Source organism: Heterodontus francisci, chromosome 4 (genome assembly GCF_036365525.1).
Source record: "Heterodontus francisci isolate sHetFra1 chromosome 4, sHetFra1.hap1, whole genome shotgun sequence".
Classification (NCBI taxonomy): Eukaryota; Metazoa; Chordata; class Chondrichthyes; order Heterodontiformes; family Heterodontidae; genus Heterodontus; species Heterodontus francisci.
Genome location: NC_090374.1, coordinates 14,765,376 through 14,788,071, shown reverse-complemented (window position 1 = coordinate 14,788,071; position 22,696 = coordinate 14,765,376). Strand labels below are relative to the sequence as shown.

The 22,696-nt window shown below is 44.4% G+C and overlaps 1 protein-coding gene across 3 annotated transcripts in view; it reads right to left on the bottom strand.

Annotated features, from left to right (window-relative positions):
- The window catches only part of LOC137368910 (sialic acid-binding Ig-like lectin 15), a 31,757-nt gene that overhangs the window by 5,591 nt on the left and 3,470 nt on the right, over positions 1 to 22,696 (bottom strand). For all 3 annotated transcript variants that reach the window (XR_010974838.1, XM_068029192.1, XM_068029190.1), the window contains exons 2-4: positions 14,910 to 15,302; positions 13,256 to 13,606; positions 1,481 to 1,580 (exon numbers count right to left, since the gene is read on the bottom strand). Coding sequence is in view for 2 of the 3 variants with exons in the window: in XM_068029192.1 (XP_067885293.1) it covers positions 1,481 to 1,580; positions 13,256 to 13,606; positions 14,910 to 15,302 (844 nt within the window). In the remaining variant the exon portion in view is untranslated. The remainder of the gene's footprint in view (positions 1 to 1,480; positions 1,581 to 13,255; positions 13,607 to 14,909; positions 15,303 to 22,696) is intronic.

Below are 22,696 nucleotides of genomic sequence, written 5' to 3'. Positions count from 1 at the left end.
CTCCGGCTGCACACTCCCCACTTCCCCCCCCCACCATCCTGCTCTCCGGCTGCTCACTCCCCGAGCGGCCGGAGAGTGGGATGGTGGGAGGAAGAGGGGACTGAGAAGCCGGAGAGCAGGATGGGGGAGGACGAAAGCGAGGTGTGAGCGGCCGGAGAGCAGGATGGTGGGCGGAAGAGGGGAGTGAGCAGCTGGAGAGCAGGATGGTGGGCGGAAGAGGGGAGTGAGCAGCTGGAGAGCAGGATGGTGGGCGGAAGAGGGGAGTGAGCAGCTGGAGAGCAGGATGGTGGGCGGAAGAGGGGAGTGAGCAGCTGGAGAGCAGGATGGTGGGCGGAAGAGGGGAGTGAGCAGCTGGAGAGCAGGATGGTGGGCGGAAGAGGGGAGTGAGCAGCTGGAGAGCAGGATGGTGGGCGGAAGAGGGGAGTGAGCAGCTGGAGAGCAGGATGGTGGGCGGAAGAGGGGAGTGAGCAGCTGGAGAGCAGGATGGTGGGCGGAAGAGGGGAGTGAGCAGCTGGAGAGCAGGGTGGCTGGAAGCGAGGAGTGGGGAGTGAGTGGGCGAGGGGGGAGAATGTTTTCCTTCGCATGCACCAGTTAGTCCTGGCAAGACGTAGGCTGAGTATGTGCAGCATCTCAGCGCAGGCGACCGTTTGCACATGTTCACAGCTTGGAGCGCTCTGATTATGTCAGCAGACCGCTGCGATGTCAGGAGTCACTTTGTTTATATAGCAAGAACAAAAACTTGCATTTATATAGCACTTTTAACATGTGCTTCACAGGAACACAATCAGGCAAAATGGAACACCGAGTCACATGAGGAGATATGAGGACAGGTGACCAAAAACTGAGTCAAAGGGAACTGCAAATCATTTTCAACACTGTGATAACCATCATTCTCATCATCTGAACAGCAGCCAATCCCCAGAGTGTTTTATTCTTTTTCCGGGTCTTGAGGTGAGTGGTTGGTGTTTTCCAGAAAGCCTTGGGGGAAGACTGAGGTTGGAAAGTGAACAGGAATCTGACTGTCAATAACCCAGCACTGCAATCAAATTCAACTCAATCAGTTTTGAACCATAATATGCCCTGAGGGCTTAACCTTGCAGATTAAAATAGACAATAGTGAATACAGGTGGTCTGGGAGATTTAATCAGGTCCCCGATAGCTCAGCAAGTTCCTGCTGTGAGGAGCTGAATCATACAGACCAGGAAGGGGCCAGTTTCCATCCCATGTCTGGGCTGAGTTAGCCAATCCCAGCTGGGCTGCAGTCGGGGCTCTCCAATTGGTCCAAGAGCTACTGGGATAGGGAAAGGAAACATTGCCCAGAGTTCCTGATCCTGCTGGGATCCAGCGACCTCTGCTGGACATGCACTGTGTGGTTGTTCATCGACCAGAATGGCTCAAGTGTTTGAATCACCACCAAAGCTCACCCATGAATCAAGCTTCAGGCATTTAAAGACAAGAGTCTCCCAGCAATATTACATACCTGGATTTATCCCTCAACAAAATAATCCACATCACTATAAGGGCGAGGAGTTTCACTCCAAGTGGAATGCACAATATCGCAATGGGGAAAGTCTCTGCAGCTGAACAGAAAGAGAAAGAAATCAAATTAGAGACAAGCAAAGGTGAGAGACCAACAATGCAGAGACAATTAATCAAAGTCTGTGGATAATTGTGAATCTCGATTGCAGGACAGAAATATCGTGATGGACCTCAATTAAGCGAAGAGTATGGACTGTGAATGAAAATGGCAATTGGAGTGTATGAATAATATAGTTCCTTACACTGACAGGGATTAATCCTGTAGAAATTCAATTCTGGGTACTGCCTGTGCGGAGTTTGCAAGTTCTCCCTGTGACCGTGTGGGCTTCCTCCGGGTGCTCCGGTTTCCTCCCACAGCCAAAGACTTGAGGGTTGATAGGTAAATTGGCCATTGTAAAATTGCCTCCAGTGTAGGTAGATGTTAGGAGAATTGAGGGAAGGTAGGGATGTGAGAGGGAATATGGGGTTAATGTAGGATAAGTATAAATGGGTGGTTGATGGTCGGTGCTGACTCGGTGGGCCGAAGGGCCTGTTTCGGTGCTGTATCTTTCTATGACTCTAATAAAAAAACTTACAGTGACAGGGATTAATACAGTAGTATTTACAGTGACAAGTTAATACTGTTGTATTTACAATGAAAAGGTTTAATACTGTCACCCTTCGAGCATAAAAAGATAGCATGCAGGTACAGCAAGCAGTTAGGAAGGCAAATGGCATGTTGGCCTTTATTGCAAGGGGATTGGAGTACAGGAATAAAGAAGTCTTGCTATAATTGTACAGGGATTTGGTGAGACCACATCTGGAACACTGTGTGCATTTTTGGTCTCCACATTTAAAAAAGGATATACTTGCATTGGAGAGGTTGCAGCGAAGGTTCACTAAATTGGTCCCTGGGATGAGGGGGTTGTCCTATGATGAAAGGCTGTGTAAATTGGGACTACATTCTCTGGAGTTTCGAAAAATGTGAGGCATCTCATTGAAATGTACATGATTCTGAAAGTTCTGGATCGGGTAGACACTGAGAGATTGTTTCCGCCATGCGGGGAATCTAAAACAAGATGTTATAACCGAGGCAGGAGGAGTGCACTGTTAATTCAGTCCCACTTCTCCACAGGTCACAACATGTATTTAAATTTTCCCACTTACTGAAACAGCCAATCTATTTTACTCCAGAATAAAGCACACCAACCAGATATTTTTTAATAAACAACAAAATTATCCATTTATTATAAACTAAGTCTTAACCAATAATGAAGTAAACATATGCACGAATTGAAATATTAAAACCCTTTATTTTTATCCTCGCCCTCACACACTCACATAAACAACCGGTTAACCGGGAGAAAAAATGATTTTTGTTTACAACTGTTACAGTTGGAAGGAATAAAAAACTGAGACTGAAGAGAAGGTATGGAAGTCCTCTGTGTTGGCGAGGTGTCCCAAAGGCGAATAGGTGGCTGCCACTGGGAATCGTCCTAGAACAGTTCTTTCCAACAATGTTGATGAACAGTCTAGGTAGGTTTTCAAGAGATGCAGCTACGGAAGGCATTGCATAAGTCTTACATCAGATGTGCAGTAACAAAGGTTTCAATTCTTGCACATTCTATGCAAAGTTCTTTCAAAGATGCAAGGTTTCTGAAAACATTCAGGATTTCTTCAAATACAGGGAGGCAACAATACAACTTGATGCAGGAATTCTTTAAAGAGAGAGCTGTTTTCTTCTGGCAGGTCAGGAAGCAAATTTCTTTCTGTTCTTGGCCAAACAACCACTGGCCTTTCTTAAGAGTTCAAAATGAAACAAAAGCTTTTCCAGAGGCAGGCTGTATGACAACCTGAAATCTTGGTTTGTCATTTCCTTGTAAACATCCTTTTCAGAGTCACAGCACAAACACCCTGCTGGGTTATTTGCAAACCGATGTTTTTCAGTAAAATTTGTTTAATGGTCAACCTTCTGTTGACCTTCCCATAAAAAAACATCCAAAGTTCAGCTTCTTGAAGATTCCAGCATCCATGGAATCCTTTTCAGTTTTTAAAATATAGATTCTCAAGTTATAACAAAAAATGGAAACCCTCGTAACAACAGGGGCACAGTCTCAGGATAAGGACTGTGTTACGATCAGGTGAGAAAGAGGTCTAGGATTCCCTTTCGGCCTTCACCTGGTATTACTGTAACAGGGTTTTATTTCAAATACACTGTGTTTTTAGCTCTCCCTTGGTGAACTCTTGTTCACAGCTTTCCAATTATAAGGCAATGAAACCAGCACAAACAGGTTTTCTTAGGTTTAAAGAAGAAAAGTGAAATTTTATTAAACTTAAACTCTAATTCAGTTAATGCCTATGGATGCACGACGCGCCCATGCTAGCATGCATACGTGGTATACACATGCAGATAGGGACAGAAAAGAGCAGAAGAAATAAAGCGTAAAAGCTTACAGCAATATCTGAAGAGTTTTTGTTACAGGTCTTCGAACTCACTGCAGAGTCCTTGCTTGTAAGCAGATCTTGCTTTTCATTGGGGCCCAGTATTCTTCTTAAACCTTGTTCACTGTAGGAGACTTTTCTCTCTTGGGGTTCATGTGTCTTCAATGGATTCAGAAGCTGGTGAGAAAGCGATGGGAGCAGGCAGACAGACAGACAGGAGGTCTTCTTCAGTCTGGGAGTAAACAGTTTTCTGCAGATTCTCAGTTCAAAACTGTACAAATCAGAAATAAATCGAGATGCCAACCAAGCAGGTTAGTCATGTGACTAACTGGTCTGACCACATCTGTTTGTGGATTGTATTGGAGCAGGGGATAGCTCCTTTGTTCCAAAAATATCTTTCCAGCCAGGGGCCTGGTAACCCATTGTCACAGGCCTTCTCTTCTTCCCAACAACAATTTGAAATTTAATGTCCGTGTGGTGAAATTAATGTGCCTCATTCTTGGCAGGTGGGGGGCCCAGTATGACAACTGAGATGAGAAATTACTTCACTCAAGGGGTTGTGAATCTTTGGAATTCTCTACCCCAGAGGGTTGCGGATGCTCCATCACTGAATATATTTAAGGCTGAGACTGAGGCTGGGCGGGAAAGTGGAATTGAAGCCCAAGATCAGCCATGATCATATTGAATGGCGGAGCAGGCTTGACGGGTCACATGGTCTATTCCTGCTGCTATTTCTTTTGTTCTTGTGAGCCTGCTCCGCCTTTCGATAAGATTATTCCTGATCTGGTTGTGATCCTAACTCCACTTTCCTGTCTGCCCCCCCCCCATAACCCTTGACTCCCTTGTCTATCAAAAATCCATCTAACTCAGCTTTGAATAAACTCATTGACCCTGCCTCCACTGCTTTCTGGGGAACAGAATTCCACAGACTAATGACCGTTCGAGAAAAAGAAATTCTCCTCATCGCCATCTTAAAAGGGAGAGCTCTTATTCTTAAACTGTGTCCCCTAGTTCTCGTCTCCCCCACAAGAGAAAGTTCTCCCTCCCAGTATACACTCTATCACGTCCCCTCAGGAACCTATATGTTTCAGTAAGATCACCTCTCATTGTTCTAACCTCCAACAAGTCTCGGCCCAACCTGTTCAACCTTTCTTCATAAGATAAGCTCTCCATCCCCAGAATTAGTCGAGTGATCCGTCTCTGAACTGCTTCTAACACAATTATATCCTTTTCAAATAAGGAGACCAAAACTGCACACAGTTCTCCAGATGTGGTCTCACAAGGCCCTGTCCAGCTGCAGTAAAACTTACCCACTTTGACACACAATTTCCCTTGCAATAAACATCAATGTTCCATTTACCTTCCTAATCACTTGCTGTACCTGCATATTAACCTTTTGTGATTCATGTACCAGGACACCCAGATCCCTCTGTACCACCGGGTTCTGCAATCTCTCTCCATTTAAATAGTATACCGCTTTTCTAAGCTTCCTGTCAAAGTGGACAAGTTCACATTTTCCCACATTATACTCCATCTGCTAAATTTTTACCCACTCACTTAATCTATTTATATCCTTTTGTAAACTCTTTATGTCCTCTTGACAGCTTACTTCCTATCTTGGTGTCCTGGGCAAATTTAGCAACCATACATTTGGTCTCTTTTTATTTATATTTTATTTAGCGATACAGCACTGAAACAGGCCCTTTGGCCCACTGAGTCTGTCCCGACTAACCCTACAGTAATCCCATATTCCCTACCACCTGCCTACACTAGGAGCAACTTACAATGGCCAATTTACCTATCACCTGTGGGAGGAAACCGGAGCACCCGGCGAAAACCCACGCGGTCACAGGGAGAACTTGCAAACTCCACACAGGCAGTACCCAGAATCGAACCCGGGTCCCTGGAGCTGTGAAGTTGCGGTGCTAACCACTGTGCCGCCCCAATTCATTGACATAAATTTAAAATAGTTGAGGCACCCGCACTGAACCCTGTGGCACTCCACTTGTTACATCTTGTCAACCTGAAAAAGACCCATTTATCCCTACTCTCTGCTTCATGTTAACTAACTAGTCTTTTATTCATGCTAATATGTTACTTCCTACACCATGTGCTCTTATCTTGTGTAGTAACCTTTTATGTGACACCTTATCAAATACCTTTTGGAAGTCCAAATACACCACAACTACAGATTCCCCTTTATCCACCTCGCTTGTGAATTCCTCAAAGAACTTTAATAAATTAGTTAAACATGATTTCCCTTTTACAAAACCATGTTGAGTCTGTCAGATCCCATTATGATTTTCGAAGTATCCTTCTATAAACTCCTTAATAATGGATTCTAGCAATTTCCCTATGATATATGTTAGACGAACTGGCCTATAGTTTCCTGCTTCCTGTCTCCCTCCTTTCTTGAATGAAGATTTTACATTTGCTATTTTGCAATCCGCTCAGACCCTTCCAGAATCTATGAATTTTGGAAGATTATAAACAAAGCCTCTACTCTGTCTGCAGCCACTTCTTTTAAGACCCTAGGATGCAGACCATCTGATCCTGGGGAGTTGTCAACCTTTGGGCCTAATAGTTTTCCCAGCAGCTTTTCCCTGGTGATGGTGATTGTTTTAAATTTCTCCCTCCCTTTCACCTCCTGATTTTCAAGTATCTTTGGCAGGTTTTCTCAGTCTTCTGCAGTGAAAACAGATACAAAATACCTGTTCAACACCTCCGCTATTTCCTTGTTTACCATGATCAATTACCCAGACTCACACTCTAGAGAACCAATTCTAGCTTTAGTTACTTTTTTCTTATTTAAATACATGTAGAAACCCTTACAATCTGTTTTTATATCACCAGCTAGTTCTCTCTCAGACTGTCCAAGCTTCTGACACAGCACTAACCTTTGCAGATTTATACAGTGTTTCTTTCATTTGATACTATCCTCAACTTGCTTATTTAACCACGGATGATGCATGTTTCTCAAAGAACCATTCTTTCCACTCAAATAAATCTTTGCTGAGAGTTATTAAATATCTCCCTAAAAGTCTGCCACTGCATCTCTACTGTCCTACCTTTTAACCTAGTTTCCCAGTTCACTTTAGATAACTCTGCCTTCATAGGAACATAGGAGCAGGAGTAGGCCATTCAGCCCATCCAGCCTGCCCTGCCATTCAAGATGATCATGGCTGATCATCCACTTCAATGCATTTTTCCCACATTATCCCCATATCCCCTTATGTCATTGGTATTTAGAAATCTGTCAATCTCTGCTTTAAACACACTCAATGACTGAGCTTCCACAGCCCTCTGGGGTAGAGAATTCCAACGATTCACAACCCTCTGAGTAAAGAAATCTCTCCTCATTTCTGTCCTAAGTGGCTTCCCGCTTATTTTGAAATTGTGTCCCCTGGTTCGAGACTCCTCACCCAGGGGAAACATCATGGCTGCATCTACTCTGTCTATCCCTTTAAGTATTTTGTAGGTTTCAATTAGTTTTTTTCACACTTTTTGGGATTTTCTTCTCCCTGCTGCTTTCACATGCGTTCAAATCCTCTGAAGAAGGAATTTTCCTCCACACAAGATCAGGGGGCAGGTTGTTCAACCTTGCCCGTCTAAGAGCCAAGTCCAAAGTACGGAAAGTCCTCATCAGAGAACTCCTCTTTGCTGACGATGCTGCTTTAACATCTCACACTGAAGAATGCCTGCAGAGTCTCATCGACAGGTTTGCGTCTGCCTGCAATGAATTTGGCCTAACCATCAGCCTCAAGAAAACGAACATCATGGGGCAGGATGTCAGAAATGCTCCATCCATCAATATTGGCGACCACGCTCTGGAAGTGGTTCAAGAGTTCACCTACCTAGGCTCAACTATCACCAGTAACCTGTCTCTAGATGCAGAAATCAACAAGCGCATGGGTAAGGCTTCCACTGCTATGTCCAGACTGGCCAAGAGAGTGTGGGAAAATGGCGCACTGACACGGAACACAAAAGTCCGAGTGTATCAGGCCTGTGTCCTCAGTACCTTGCTCTACGGCAGCGAGGCCTGGACAACGTATGCCAGACAAGAGCGACGTCTCAATTCATTCCATCTTCGCTGCCTTCGGAGAATACTTGGCATCAGGTGGCAGGACTATATCTCCAACACAGAAGTCCTTGAAGCGGCCAACACCCCCAGCTTATACACACTACTGAGTCAGCGGCGCTTGAGATGGCTTGGCCATGTGAGCCGCATGGAAGATGGCAGGATCCCCAAAGACACATTGTACAGCGAGCTCGCCACTGGTATCAGACCCACCGGCCGTCCATGTCTCCGTTATAAAGACGTCTGCAAACGCGACATGAAATCGTGTGACATTGATCACAAGTCGTGGGAGTCAGTTGCCAGCATTCGCCAGAGCTGGCGGGCAGCCATAAAGACAGGGCTAAATTGTGGCGAGTCGAAGAGACTTAGTAGTTGGCAGGAAAAAAGACAGAGGCGCAAGGGGAGAGCCAACTGTGCAACAGCCCCAACAAACAAATTTCTCTGCAGCACCTGTGGAAGAGCCTGTCACTCCAGAATTGGCCTTTATAGCCACTCCAGGCGCTGCTTCACAAACCACTGACCACCTCCAGGCGCGTATCCATTGTCTCTCGAGATAAGGAGGCCCAAAAGAAAAAGAAAAAGAAAGAAATCCATGCCAGTAGATTACCTCCTATCCCATGTGCTTTAATTTTGCTAAACAACCTCCTGTGGGGGACTTTATCAAAAGCCTTCTGAAAATCCAGGTATACCACTCTGCTTTATCAATTCTGTTAGTAACATCCTCAAAAAACTTCAACAGGTTCATCAAACATGATTTCCCATTCATAAATCCATGTTGACTATGCCCAATCAGATCATTATTATCCAAGTGTCCATTTATCACATCCTTTAGAATAGATTCTAGCATTTTCCCAATGACCGATGTAAGGCTAACAGGTCTGTAATTCCCTGTTTTCTCTCCCTCCCTTCTTAAATAGTGGGATGACATTTGCAACCTTCCAATCTGCAGGAATTGCTCCAGAATCTATAGAATTTTGGAAGATGATCACCAATGCATCCACTATCTCCATAGCTACCTTTTTAAACACTCTGGGATGTAGAATATCAGGTCCCGGGGACTTATCAACCTTCAGCCCCATTAATTTCTCCAATACAATCTTCTTACTAATACTAATTTCCTTCAATTCCTCATTCCCCCTAACCCCTTGGATCTCTAATTCTGGGAAATTTCTTATATCTTCCTCAGGGAAGACAGACACAAAATAATTATTTAGCTTCTCTGCCATTTCTCTATTCCCATTATAAATTGTCCTTACTCTGCCTGTAATGGACCCACATTTGTCTTTTTCCTTTTTACGTACCTGTAGAAGCTTTTACAGTCTGATTTTATATTTTTTGCTGGCATACTCTTGTATTTACCTTTATTTAGGTTTAAACACTCGTCTTAGGCCCACACATCTCCCCTTCAAACTGAATGTGAAATTCTCTCATGTTATAATCACTGTCACCTAGAGGCTCCTTTACCATGAGGTTAATGACCAATCCTGTCTCATTGCACATTACCAGGTCTAGAATAGCATGCTCCCTAGTTGGTTCCAGAACGTACTGCTCTGTGAAATTGTCCGAAATACACTCTGTGAACTCATTTTTCAAGCAACATTTGCCAATCTGATTCGTCCAATCTATATAGATTAAAATCACCCATGTGATTGCAGTACCTTTCTTACAGGCCCCATTTATTTCTTCCTGTATACTCTGTCATACAGTGTAGCAACTGTTCATTACGAATGCTGTGTGCATTCAGATACAGCGCCTTTAACTCTCTCTTTATACCATTTCTGCCATCTCTGGTCTTCTCTGCTGGTACACTCTTAAGCTTGCCGCACTCTGGTTATCACTACTTAATTCGCCACTCTGCTCGATTACCTTATCGTTTTCATTTGATTTACCACATCTCCTCTCACATGATCTCTTCCCCCCACTCTTTGGCCTACTTGTCTCGAGAGACAATGGGTAAGCGCCTGGAGGTGGTCAGTGGTTTGTGGAGCAGCGCCTGGAGTGGCTATAAAGGCCAATTCTAGAGTGACAGACTCTTCCACAGGCGCTGCAGATAAAATTGGTTGTCAGGGCTGTTACACAGTTGGCTCTCCCCTTGCGCTTCTGTTCTTTTTCCGGCCAACTGCTCAGTATCTTCGACTCGCCACGCTTTACCCCGCCTTTATGGCTGCCCGCCAGCTCTGGCGATCACTGGCAACTGACTCCCACGACTTGTGAATAATGTCACAGGACGTCATGTCGCGTTTGCAGACGTCTTTAAAGCGGAGACATGGACAGCTGGTGGGTCTGATACCAGTGACGAGCTCGCTGTACAATGTGTCCTTTGGGATCCTGCCATCTTCCATGCGGCTCACATGGCCAAGCCATCTCAAGTACCGCTGACTCAGTAGTGTGTACAAGCTGGGGATGTTGGCCGCCTCGAACACTTCTGTGTTGGAGATACGGTCCTGCCACCTGATGCCAAGGATTCTCCGGAGGCAGTGAAGATGGAATGAATTGAGACGTCGCTCTTGGCTGACATACTTTGTCCAGGCCTCGCTGCTGTAGAGCAAGGTACTGAGGATACAGGCTTGATACACTCGGACTTTTGTGTTCCGTGTCAGTGCGCCATTTTCCCACACTCTCTTGGCCAGTCTGGACATAGCAGTGGAAGCCTTTCCCATGCGCTTGTTGATTTCTGCATCCAGAGACAGGTTACTGGTGATAGTTGAGCCCAGCTAGGTGAACTCTTGAACCACTTCCAGAGCATGGTCACTGATATTGATGGATGGAGCATTTCTGACGTCCTGTCCCATGATGTTCGTTTTCTTGAGGCTGATGGTTAGGCCAAATTCATTGCAGGCAGCCGCAAACCTGTCAATGAAACTCTGCAGGCACTCTTCCGTGTGAGATGTTAAAGCAGCATCGTCAGCAAAGAGGAGTTCCCTGATGAGGACTTTCTGTACTTTGGTCTTCGCTCTTAGACGGGCAAGGTTGAACAACCTGCCATCTGATCTTGCGTGGAGGAAAATTCCTTCTTCTGAAGACTTGAACACATGAGAGAGCAGCAGGGAGAAGAAGATCTCAAACAGTGTGGGTGCGAGAACACAGCCCTGTTTCACGCCACTCAGGATAGGAAAGGGGTCTGATGAGGCGCCGCTATGCTGAATTGTGCCTTTCATATTGTCATGGAATGAGGTGATGATATTTAGTAGCTTTGGTGGACATCCGATCTTTTCTAGTAGTCTGAAGAGACCACGTCTGCTGATGAGGTCAAAGGCTTTGGTGAGATCAATGACAGCAACGTAGAGGGGCATCTGTTGTTCACGGCATTTCTCCTGTATCTGACGAAGGGAGAACAGCATGTCAATGGTGGATCTCTCTGCTCGAAAACCACACTGTGCCTCAGGGTAGACACGCTCAGCCAGCTTCTGGAGCCTGTTTAAAGCAACTCGAGCGAAGACTTTACCCACTATGCTGAGCAGGGAGATTTCACAGTAGTTGTTGCATTCACCGCGGTCACCTTTGTTCTTACAGAGGTTGATGATATTGGCATTGCGCATGTCATGTGGTACTGCTCCCTCATCCCAGCACAGGCAAAGCAGTTTGTACAGTGCTGAAAGTATAGCAGTCTTGGCACTCTTGATTATTTCAGGGGTAATGCCGTCCTTCCCAGGGGCTTTTCCGTTGGCTAAAGGATCAATGGCATCACTGAGTTCCGATTTTGATGGCTGTACATCCAGCTCATCCATGACTGGCAGAGACTGGGCTGCATTGAGGATGGTCTCAGTGACAACATTTTCCCTGGAGTACAGCTCTCGGTAGTGCTCAACCCAGCGGTCCATTTGCTTGCCTTGGTCAGTGATTGTGTCCCCTGATTTAGATTTGAGGGGGGGCGATCTTCTTGATGGTTGGCCCAAAAGCTCTCTTAATGCCATCAAACATTCCTCTGATGTTTCCGGTGTCAGAGGCCAGCTGAATATGACTGCATAGGTGTTGCCAGTAGTCATTTGTGCAGCGCCTGACTGTTCTTTGTGCAGTGCTTCTGGCTGCTTTAAGTGCTACGGATGTTAACTCGCTGGGGGCTTTCTTGTCGTTCAGCAGTGCAATGCACTTAGCGGCTATGACAGGTTCCAGCTCTTCAAAGTGAGATTGAAACCAGTCTGCATTCTGCTTCACACGTTTGCCATAGGTGGTCATTGCTGAGTCATAGATGGTGTCTCTGATGTGGGCCCACTTGGTCTCTGCATCCCCTGAGGGAGTGTTTTGAAGGGCTTTTTCAAGTGAATTTAGAAACTTATGTAACAGCTGTGGATAAGAAATTCTGCTCGTGTTGATGCGCGGGCGGCCCTACTGCTTGGAGTGATGCAGCTTTTTTGGTTTGAGTCTAACTTTGCTGCACACCAGGGAGTGGTCGGTGTCGCAGTCCGCACTGTGGAAGCTGCGTGTGATTTGAACGCTGTTTAGAGAGGCTCGCCTTGTGACGATGAGGTCCAGCTGGTGCCAACGACGTGATCTTGGGTGCCTCCAAGAAACCTGGTGACAGGGTTTAGTGTGAAAGAACAAGTTGGTGATGCAGAGGTTATGATAGGTACACAACTCAAGCAGTCTCTGTCCATTCTCATTTATCCTTCCTTTTAGTGTAAAAGCCCTCTCTACTGCCCTAGTTATATGACTCGACAGAACACTGGTCCCAACATGGTTCAGATGAAGACCGTGCCAACGGTACAGCTCCCACATTCCCCAGTACAGGTGCCAGTGCCCCATAAATCAAAACCCAGTTCTCCCTCATTAAAACAAGTTCATTAAATGGAGTTAAGATGCAGGTCAGCCAGGAAGTCAGTGAATGACAGAACTTTGTTTTTGAAGTGTAGTCACTGTTTTAATGCAGGATACACAGCAGATAATTTGCACACAGCAAGATCCCATAAACAGCAATGAGATAATTATCAGACTATGGTTTGATGATGTTGGTTCAGAGATAAATATTGACCAGGACATTAGGTCAACTCCCATACTCTTCCAGATAAGGCCTTACTTTAATATCTCTTCTCATACACAGTACCTTAAACAGTGTCACATTCCATCAGTATTGCATTGGAGTGTCTTGAACCCACAACCGACTGACTCAGAGGTGAGAATGATAACCACTGAGCCACAGCTGATGAGTGTTTTATATTACACCGCTCACCCTCACTGTACAACCCCTATACACTGGAGAATGTGGGAATGGTTTCTTACCATGTACAACCTGCAGCTGTGTCTCAGTCTGGATCAGATGTTGATAATTGGACCGTAATGTGTATTCCACCAGACACAGGTAAGTGTGATTGTCATTCACACTCAGCTGGTTTATCCTGGTTGAGGCGTTTCCCTCCTTTGGATTCCCGATGAGTTCGTACCGATTTCCACCATTTGCAGTTGTCCAAGATCCATTTGATTGGTTTCTAAATGTGACTATGTGTTGGTAGGGCTCCTTCCTCATCCATGTAACAGTGGACAGGGTGCGGTAACTCCTGGGTGTGAACATACAGGGCAATGTAACTGAAGCTCCCTCGGTCCCAGTCACCACTGAGACATTTCCACTAGCAGCTGAGGAAAGGACAGACATTAGAATGGATCAGTGTCTTCACAGATCACAGAATTGTTACACTGCAGAAGGAGACCATTCAGCCCAACATGTCTGCACCGGCTCACCGAAAGAGCAATTCACTTCCTGCTATTCCCCCCGCCTTCTCCCCAAAACCCTGCACATTCTTCCTTTATTTCAATCTAATTCCCTTTTAAATGTTTCAATTGAACCTCCCTCCACCACACAGTGAGGCAGCAAAATCCAGGTCTTGATGAGAACTTTAATTTATTTCAGTTCTGAGCTCTCCCTGTGGTCCAGTAGGTAGAGGCATTGCCCAGTGTAGTACTCAGCCAGTGGAGATCCCAGGGATTGTGGGCTCAGGAGGCCGGGTAGCAGAACAGATTGAAAGATGGTGACAAAACAGGAAACAGAGGGTAAGAGGTCAGGGACGTTTCTCAGACTAGCAGAAAGTGGGAAGTGGTTTGACTTGTACTGAATGGTTTTGTTAATACAACCCAATGCCCTGTTTGTTTTGTCAATGGCTTCACTGCATTGGTTGTGAATTTTGAGTGATGTGTGTACATTAACAGTCTCGATCCTTTTCTCTCTCAGCCACTTTCTGTATTATTCCCTGTAAATGTTCAGTGAATTCCGTGTTGATCCTACCTACCCGCATCACACTGCATTTGTCTCGGTTAAATATCATTTCCCATTGGTCCCAGAAATGCCCAGACGATTCAATCGATTTGAGGGGCAACACTGGAGGAAGGTTAAAGTGGCACCTCAGCCAGTGCAGCACTCCCTCGGTACTGCCCTGAAGTGTGAGCTGAGCAGCAATGACCCAATTGACATCGTCTCCCTGTGATCCACCCGCCAATTCTCCACTGAGAATATATGAAGTGGTGGAACAGGTCCAATCAGCTTTGAGCTGGACACTGCAGGCCTACAGCACTGAGACTGAGATGGACATGCTGCACTTACCCAATGTCCAAACTGAAATAGCTCATTATCCTAAAATATTATTACTGATCTCACCCAGATGGCCTTCCTTACAGCACAAGCCTGGTCAATGAGTGGCAATGGACTATTTGACTGTGGAGAGCATCACAGGCTGGCCCATTGTCTTATTCAATGTCCAATAAGACACCTTCCAGCAGGAGTGTCTGGAGAGTGATCAGGAGCAGGAATCCCGGGCAATATTCCCCTTTCAAAGCCCGGGATTGCTGAGAGTTTATTTACCCATGTGGTTCAGGACCAGACCAGGTGGAGTCTTTAGCCATTGAGCTATCGGGGCAGCTGCAGCCCCTGAATATTGTTCCTCACCTTCCACTCTCAGACTCGTTAGTTTCAGTACATTAATCTTTCCAATATTGAGCTCCACACGACACCGATAATAACCGCTGTCCGCCCGGATCAGCCGCTCCATCATGATTGAGACATCTTTGTTACGGAAGTTCCCCACGAATCTGAATCGATTCCCGCCGTCCTGCTGTTTCACATCCTCACACAGCTCACTCTGTGAATGGCCCGGACCAGAATATGTACACTTAAAAATAACATTAGAATCCCATGAATCGCGGTTGTACCATATCACAGAGCCGGTGACCGTCTGATCAGTGTGTGGGTGGGTGAAAGTACACGGCAAGACAGCGGACCCTCCTTCCTCAACACTCACATCATCCGCAGTGCTCATTGTCCAACCATTCTCAGAAAACTCTGTGGAGAGAGAGAGAGAATATTAAAACAGCACAGGGACGGAGACAAAAACAAGAAATGCTGGATTCACTCAGCAGGTCTGGCAGCATCTGTGGAAAGAGAAGCAGAGTTAACGTTTCGGGTCAGTGACCCTTCTTCGGAACCCACAGGGACAGAGAATAGTGTTTCAAAATCAAACTGAGATAATATACTGATTGTGATCTCGTGACAACAGATATAACATCATATGGTCAGATTGGGATGGTTTATACACAGACATCAGTCACTGGAGTGAGTTACAGGCTGGAATACAACAGAACGGTTTGGCTGGTTATATGTAGAATAATAGATAAATAACAGTGAGTTACAGGCTGGAATTGTACAGCGAGCTCGTCACTGGTACCAGACCCACCGGCCGTCCATGGCTCCGCTTTAAAGATGTCTGCAAACGCGACATGAAGTCCTGTGACATTGATCACAAGTCGTGGGAGTCAGTTGCCAGTGATCACCAGAGCTGGCGGGCAACCATTAAAGGCGGGGCTAAAGCATGGCGAGTCGAAGAGACTGAGCAGTTGGCAGGAAAAAAGACAGAAGCGCAAGGAGAGAAGCAACTGTGTAACAGCCCCAACAACCAATGTTATCTGCAGCACCTGTGGAAGAGTCTGTCACTCTAGAATTGGCATTTATAGCCACTCCAGGCGCTGCTCCACAAACCACTGACCACCTCCAGGCGCTTAAACATTGTCTCTCGAGACAAGGAGGCCAAAGAGAACAGGCTGGAATAAAACAGAGGGGTTTGGGTGGTTTATATATAGAATAAAGGCGAACCTCCTTAAACAGTGTTCAAATCACACGCAGCTTCCACAGTGCGGACTGCGACACCGACCACTCCCTGGTGTGCAGCAAGGTTAGACTCAGACCAAAGAAGTTGCATCATTCCAAGCAGAAGGGCCACCCGCGCATCAACACGAGCAGAATTTCTCACCCACAGCTGTTACAAAAATTTCTAAATTCACTTGTAACAACCCTTCAAAACACTCCCACAGGGGATGCTGAGACCAAGTGGGCCCATATCAGAGACGCCATCTATTAGTCAGCTTTGACCACCTACGGCAAAAGTGCGAAGAGAAATGCAGACTGGTTTCAATCTCATAATGAAGAGCTGGAACCTGTCATAACCGCGAAGCGCATTGCACTGTTGAACTACAAGAAAGCCCCCAGCGAGTTAACATCCGTAGCACTTAAAGCAGCCAGAAGCACTGCACAAAGAACAGTCAGGCGCTGCGCAAACGACTACTGGCAACACCTATGCAGTCATATTCAGCTGGCCTCAGACACCGGAAACATCAGAGGAATGTATGATGGCATTAAGAGAGCTCTTGGGCCAACCATCAAGAAGATTGCCCCCCTCAAATCTAAATCAGGGGTCATAATCACTGACCAACGCAAGCAAATGGACCGCTGGGTTGAGCACTACCTAGAACTGTACTCCAGGGTGAATGTTGTCACTGAGACTGCCCTCAATGCAGCCCAGCCTCTACCAGTTATGGATGAGCTGGACATACAGCCAACCAAATTGGATCTCAGTGATGCCATTGATTCTCTAGCCAGCGGAAAAGCCCTTGGGAAGGACAGCATTACCCCTGAAATAATCAAGAGTGCCAAGCCTGCTATACTCTCAGCACTACATGATCTGCTATGCCTGTGCTGGGACGAGGGAGCAGTACCTCAGGACATGCACAATGCCAATATCATTACCCTCTATAAAAACAAAGGTGACCGCGGTGACTGCAACAACTACCGTGGAATCTCCCTGCTCAGCATAGTGGGGAAAGTCTTTGCTCGAGTCGCTCTAAACAGGCTCCAGAAGCTGGCCGAGCGCGTCTACCCTGAGGCACTGTATGGCTTTCGTGCAGAGAGATCGACCGTTGACATGCTGTTCTCCCTTCGACAGATACAGGAGAAATGCCGTGAACAACAGATGCCCCTCTACATTGCTTTCACTGATCTCACCAAAGCCTTTGACCTCGTCAGCAGACGTGGTCTCTTCAGACTACTAGAAAAGATCGGATGTCCACCAAAGCTACTAAGTATCATCACCTCATTCCATGACAATATGAAAGGCACAATTCAACATGGTGGCTCCTCATCAGACCCCTTTCCTATCCTGAGTGGCGTGAAACAGGGCTGTGTTCTCGCACCCACACTTTTTGGGATTTTCTTCTCCCTGCTGCTTTCACATGCGTTCAAGTCTTCTGAAGAAGGAATTTTCCTCCACACAAGATCAGGGGGCAGGTTGTTCAACCTTGCCCGTCTAAGAGCGAAGTCCAAAGTACGGAAAGTCCTCATCAGGGAACTCCTCTTTGCTGACGATGCTGCTTTAACATCTCACACTGAAGAGTGCCTGCAGAGTCTCATCGACAGGTTTGCGGCTGCCTGCAATGAATTTGGCCTAACCATCAGCCTCAAGAAAACGAACATCATGGAGCAGGACGTCAGAAATGCTCCATCCATCAATATTGGCGACCACGCTCTGGAAGTGGTTCAAGAGTTCACCTACCTAGGCTCAACTATCACCAGTAACCTGTCTCTAGATGCAGAAATCAACAAGCGCATGGGAAAGGCTTCCACTGCTATGTCCAGACTGGCCAAGAGAGTGTGGGAAAATGGCGCACTGACATGGAACACAAAAGTCCGAGTGTATCAAGCCTGTGTCCTCAGTACCTTGCTCTACAGCAGCGAGGCCTGGACAACGTATGTCAGCCAAGAGCGACGTCTCAATTCATTCCATCTTCGCTGCCTCCGGAGAATACTTGGCATCAGGTGGCAGGACCATATCTCCAACACAGAAGTCCTCGAGGTGGCCAACATCCCCAGCTTATACACACTACTGAGTCAGCGGCGCTTGAGATGGTTTGGCCATGTGAGCCGCATGGAAGATGGCAGGATCCCCAAAGACACATTGTACAGCGCGCTCGCCACTGGTATCAGACCCACCGGCCATCCATGTCTCCGCTTTAAAGACGTCTGTAAACGCGACATGAAATCCTGTGACATTGATCACAAGTCATGGGAGTCAGTTGCCAGCGTTCGCCAGAGCTGGCGGGCAGCCATAAAGGCGGGGATAAAGTGTGGCGAGTCGAAGAGACTTAGCAGTTGGCAGGAAAAAAGACAGAGGCGCAAGGGGAGAGCCAACTGTGTAACAGCCCCGACAAACAAATTTTTCTGCAACACCTGTGGAAGAGCCCGTCACTCTAGAATTGGCCTTTATAGCCACTTCAGGCGCTGTTTCACAAACCACTGACCACCTCCAGGCGCTTACCCATTGTCTCTCGAGGTAAGGAGGCCAAAGCCGAATGGATAAATAACAGTGAGTTACAGGCTGAAATATAACAGAAGGGTTTGGGTAGATAATAAATAGAATAATGGATACACAACAGTGAGTTACAGGCTGGAATGTAACAGAGGGGTTTGGGCAGTTTTATATAGAATAATGGATAAATAAAAATGAGTTGAAGGCTGGAATATAACCAAGGAGTTTGGATAGTTTAGATATAGAATAATGGATCAATAACAGCGAGTTACAGGCTGGAATATAACAATGGGGTTTGGGTAGTTTATACATAGAATAATGGATAAATGACGGTAAGTTACAGGCGCGAATATAACAGAGGGGTTTGGTTAGTTTATATATAGAATAATGAATAAATAACAGTGAGTTATGGGCTGGTGTATAACAGAAGGTTTCGGGAAATATATATCTATAATAATGTATATATAGCAGTGAGTTACAGGCTGGAATATAACAGAAGTGTTTGGGTAGGTTAAATGTAGAATAATGGATAAATAACAGTGAGTTAAATGCTGTAATATAACAGAGGGGTTTGGGTAGTTCAGAAATAGAATAATGGATAAATAAATGTGAGTTGCAGGCGTGAATATAACATCGGGGTTTAGGTAGTTTAAATTTAGAATAATGGATAAATAACAGTGAGTTACTGGCTGGAATATAATAGAAGGGCTTGGATAGTTTATATATAGAATAATGGATAAATAACAGTGAGTTATGGGCTGGAATATAACAGAAGTGATTGGGTAGATTATATGTAAAATGATGCATAAATATCAGTGAGTTACAGGCTGGAATATTAGCGAGGGGTTTGGGTAGGTTTTATACTGAATAGTGGATAAACAACAGTGCGTTGTAGGCTGGAATATAACAGAGGAGTGTGGGTCGTTTATATATAGAATAATGGATAAATAACAGTGAGTTACAGGCTGGTATATAACACAGGGGGTTGCGTAGTTTACATATAGAATAATGGATAAATAACAGTGAGTTACAGGCTGGTATATAACACAGGGGGTTGCGTAGTTTACATATAGAATAATGGATAAATAACAGTGAGTTACAGGCTGGTATATAACACAGGGGGTTGCGTAGTTTACATATAGAATAATGGATAAATAACAGTGAGTTACAGGCTGGTATATAACACAGGGGGTTGCGTAGTTTACATATAGAATAATGGATAAATAACAGTGAGTTATGGGCTGGAATAATAACAGAGGGGTTTGGGTCATTTATATATAGAATAATGGATAAATAACAGTGAGTTACAGGCTGGTATAACACAGGGGGTTGCGTAGTTTACATATAGAATAATGGATAAATAACAGTGAGTTATGGGCTGGAATATAACAGAGGGGTTTGGGTAGTTTACATATAGAATAATGGATAAATAACAGTGAGTTATGGGCTGGAATATAACAGAGGGGTTTGCGTAGTTTACATATAGAATAATGGATAAATAACAGTGAGTTATGGGCTGGAATATAACAGAGGGGTTTGCGTAGTTTACATATAGAATAATGGATAAATAACAGTGAGTTATGGGCTGGAATATAACAGAGGGGTTTGGTTAGTTTATATATAGAATAATGAATAAATAACAGTGAGTTATGGGCTGGTGTATAACAGAAGGTTTCGGGAAATATATATCTATAATAATGTATATATAGCAGTGAGTTACAGGCTGGAATATAACAGAAGTGTTTGGGTAGGTTAAATGTAGAATAATGGATAAATAACAGTGAGTTAAATGCTGTAATATAACAGAGGGGTTTGGGTAGTTCAGAAATAGAATAATGGATAAATAAATGTGAGTTGCAGGCGTGAATATAACATCGGGGTTTAGGTAGTTTAAATTTAGAATAATGGATAAATAACAGTGAGTTACTGGCTGGAATATAATAGAAGGGCTTGGATAGTTTATATATAGAATAATGGATAAATAACAGTGAGTTATGGGCTGGAATATAACAGAAGTGATTGGGTAGATTATATGTAAAATGATGCATAAATATCAGTGAGTTACAGGCTGGAATATTAGCGAGGGGTTTGGGTAGGTTTTATACTGAATAGTGGATAAACAACAGTGCGTTGTAGGCTGGAATATAACAGAGGAGTGTGGGTCGTTTATATATAGAATAATGGATAAATAACAGTGAGTTACAGGCTGGTATATAACACAGGGGGTTGCGTAGTTTACATATAGAATAATGGATAAATAACAGTGAGTTACAGGCTGGTATATAACACAGGGGGTTGCGTAGTTTACATATAGAATAATGGATAAATAACAGTGAGTTACAGGCTGGTATATAACACAGGGGGTTGCGTAGTTTACATATAGAATAATGGATAAATAACAGTGAGTTACAGGCTGGTATATAACACAGGGGGTTGCGTAGTTTACATATAGAATAATGGATAAATAACAGTGAGTTATGGGCTGGAATAATAACAGAGGGGTTTGGGTCATTTATATATAGAATAATGGATAAATAACAGTGAGTTACAGGCTGGTATAACACAGGGGGTTGCGTAGTTTACATATAGAATAATGGATAAATAACAGTGAGTTATGGGCTGGAATATAACAGAGGGGTTTGGGTAGTTTACATATAGAATAATGGATAAATAACAGTGAGTTATGGGCTGGAATATAACAGAGGGGTTTGCGTAGTTTACATATAGAATAATGGATAAATAACAGTGAGTTATGGGCTGGAATATAACAGAGGGGTTTGCGTAGTTTACATATAGAATAATGGATAAATAACAGTGAGTTATGGGCTGGAATATAACAGAGGGTTTGCGTAGTTTACATATAGAATAATGGATAAATAACAGTGAGTTACAGGCTGGTATAACACAGGGGGTTGCGTAGTTTACATATAGAATAATGGATAAATAACAGTGAGTTATGGGCTGGAATATAACAGAGGGGTTTGGGTAGTCTATATATAGAATAATGGATAAATAACAGTGAGTTATGGGCTGGAATATAACAGAGGGGTTTGGGTAGTTTACATATAGAATAATGGATAAATAACTGAGTTACAAGCTGGTATATAACAGAGGGGTTTGGGTAGTTTCCATATAGAATAATGGATAAATAACAGTGAGTTACAAGCTGGAATATAACAGAGGGGTTTGGGTAGTCTATATATAGAATATTGGGTAAACAAAAGTGAGTTACAGGCTGGAATATAACAGAGGAGTTTGGGAAGTTTCTATATAGAATAATGGATCAATAACAGTGAGTCACAGGCTGTAAAATAATAGAAGGGTTTGGTTAGTTTATGTATAGAATAATAGATAAATAACAGTGAGTTACAGGCTGGAATATAACAGAGGGGCTTGGGTAGTTTATATCTAGAATAATGGATAAATAAGTGAGTTACAGGTGGAATATAACAGGGGATTGGGCGGCGCAGTGGCGCAGTGGTTAGCACTGCAGCCTCACAGCTCCAGAAACCCAGGTTCGATTCTGGGTACTGCCTGTGCGGAGTTTGCAGGTTCTCCCTGTGACCGTGTGGATTTTTGCCAGGTGCTCCGGTTTCCTCCCAATACCTAAGACTTGCAGGTGATAGGTAAATTGGCCGTTGTAAATTGCCCCTAGTGTAGGTAGGGAATATGAGATTACTGTAGAGTTAGTATAAATGGGTGGTTGTTGGTCGGCACAGACTCGGTGGGTCAAAGGGCCTGTTTCAGTGCTTTATCTTTAAATAAAAAAAATAAAAAGGGTTTGGGTAGTTTCCATATAGAATAATGGATAAATATCAGTGATTACAGGCTGGAATATAACCAAGGAGTTTGGATGGATTATACATAGAATAATGGATCGATAACAGTGAGTTACAGGCTGCAATATAACAGAAGGGTTTGGGTAGTTTACAAATAGAATAATGGATAAAGAACAGTGAGTTATAGTTTGGAATACAACAAACTGTTTTGGGTAGTTTATATATAGAAAAATGGCTAACTAACAGAGAGTTACAGGCTGGAATATAACAGAAGGGTTTGGAAAGTTTACAGAATAATGGAGAAAGAACAGTGAGTTACAGTT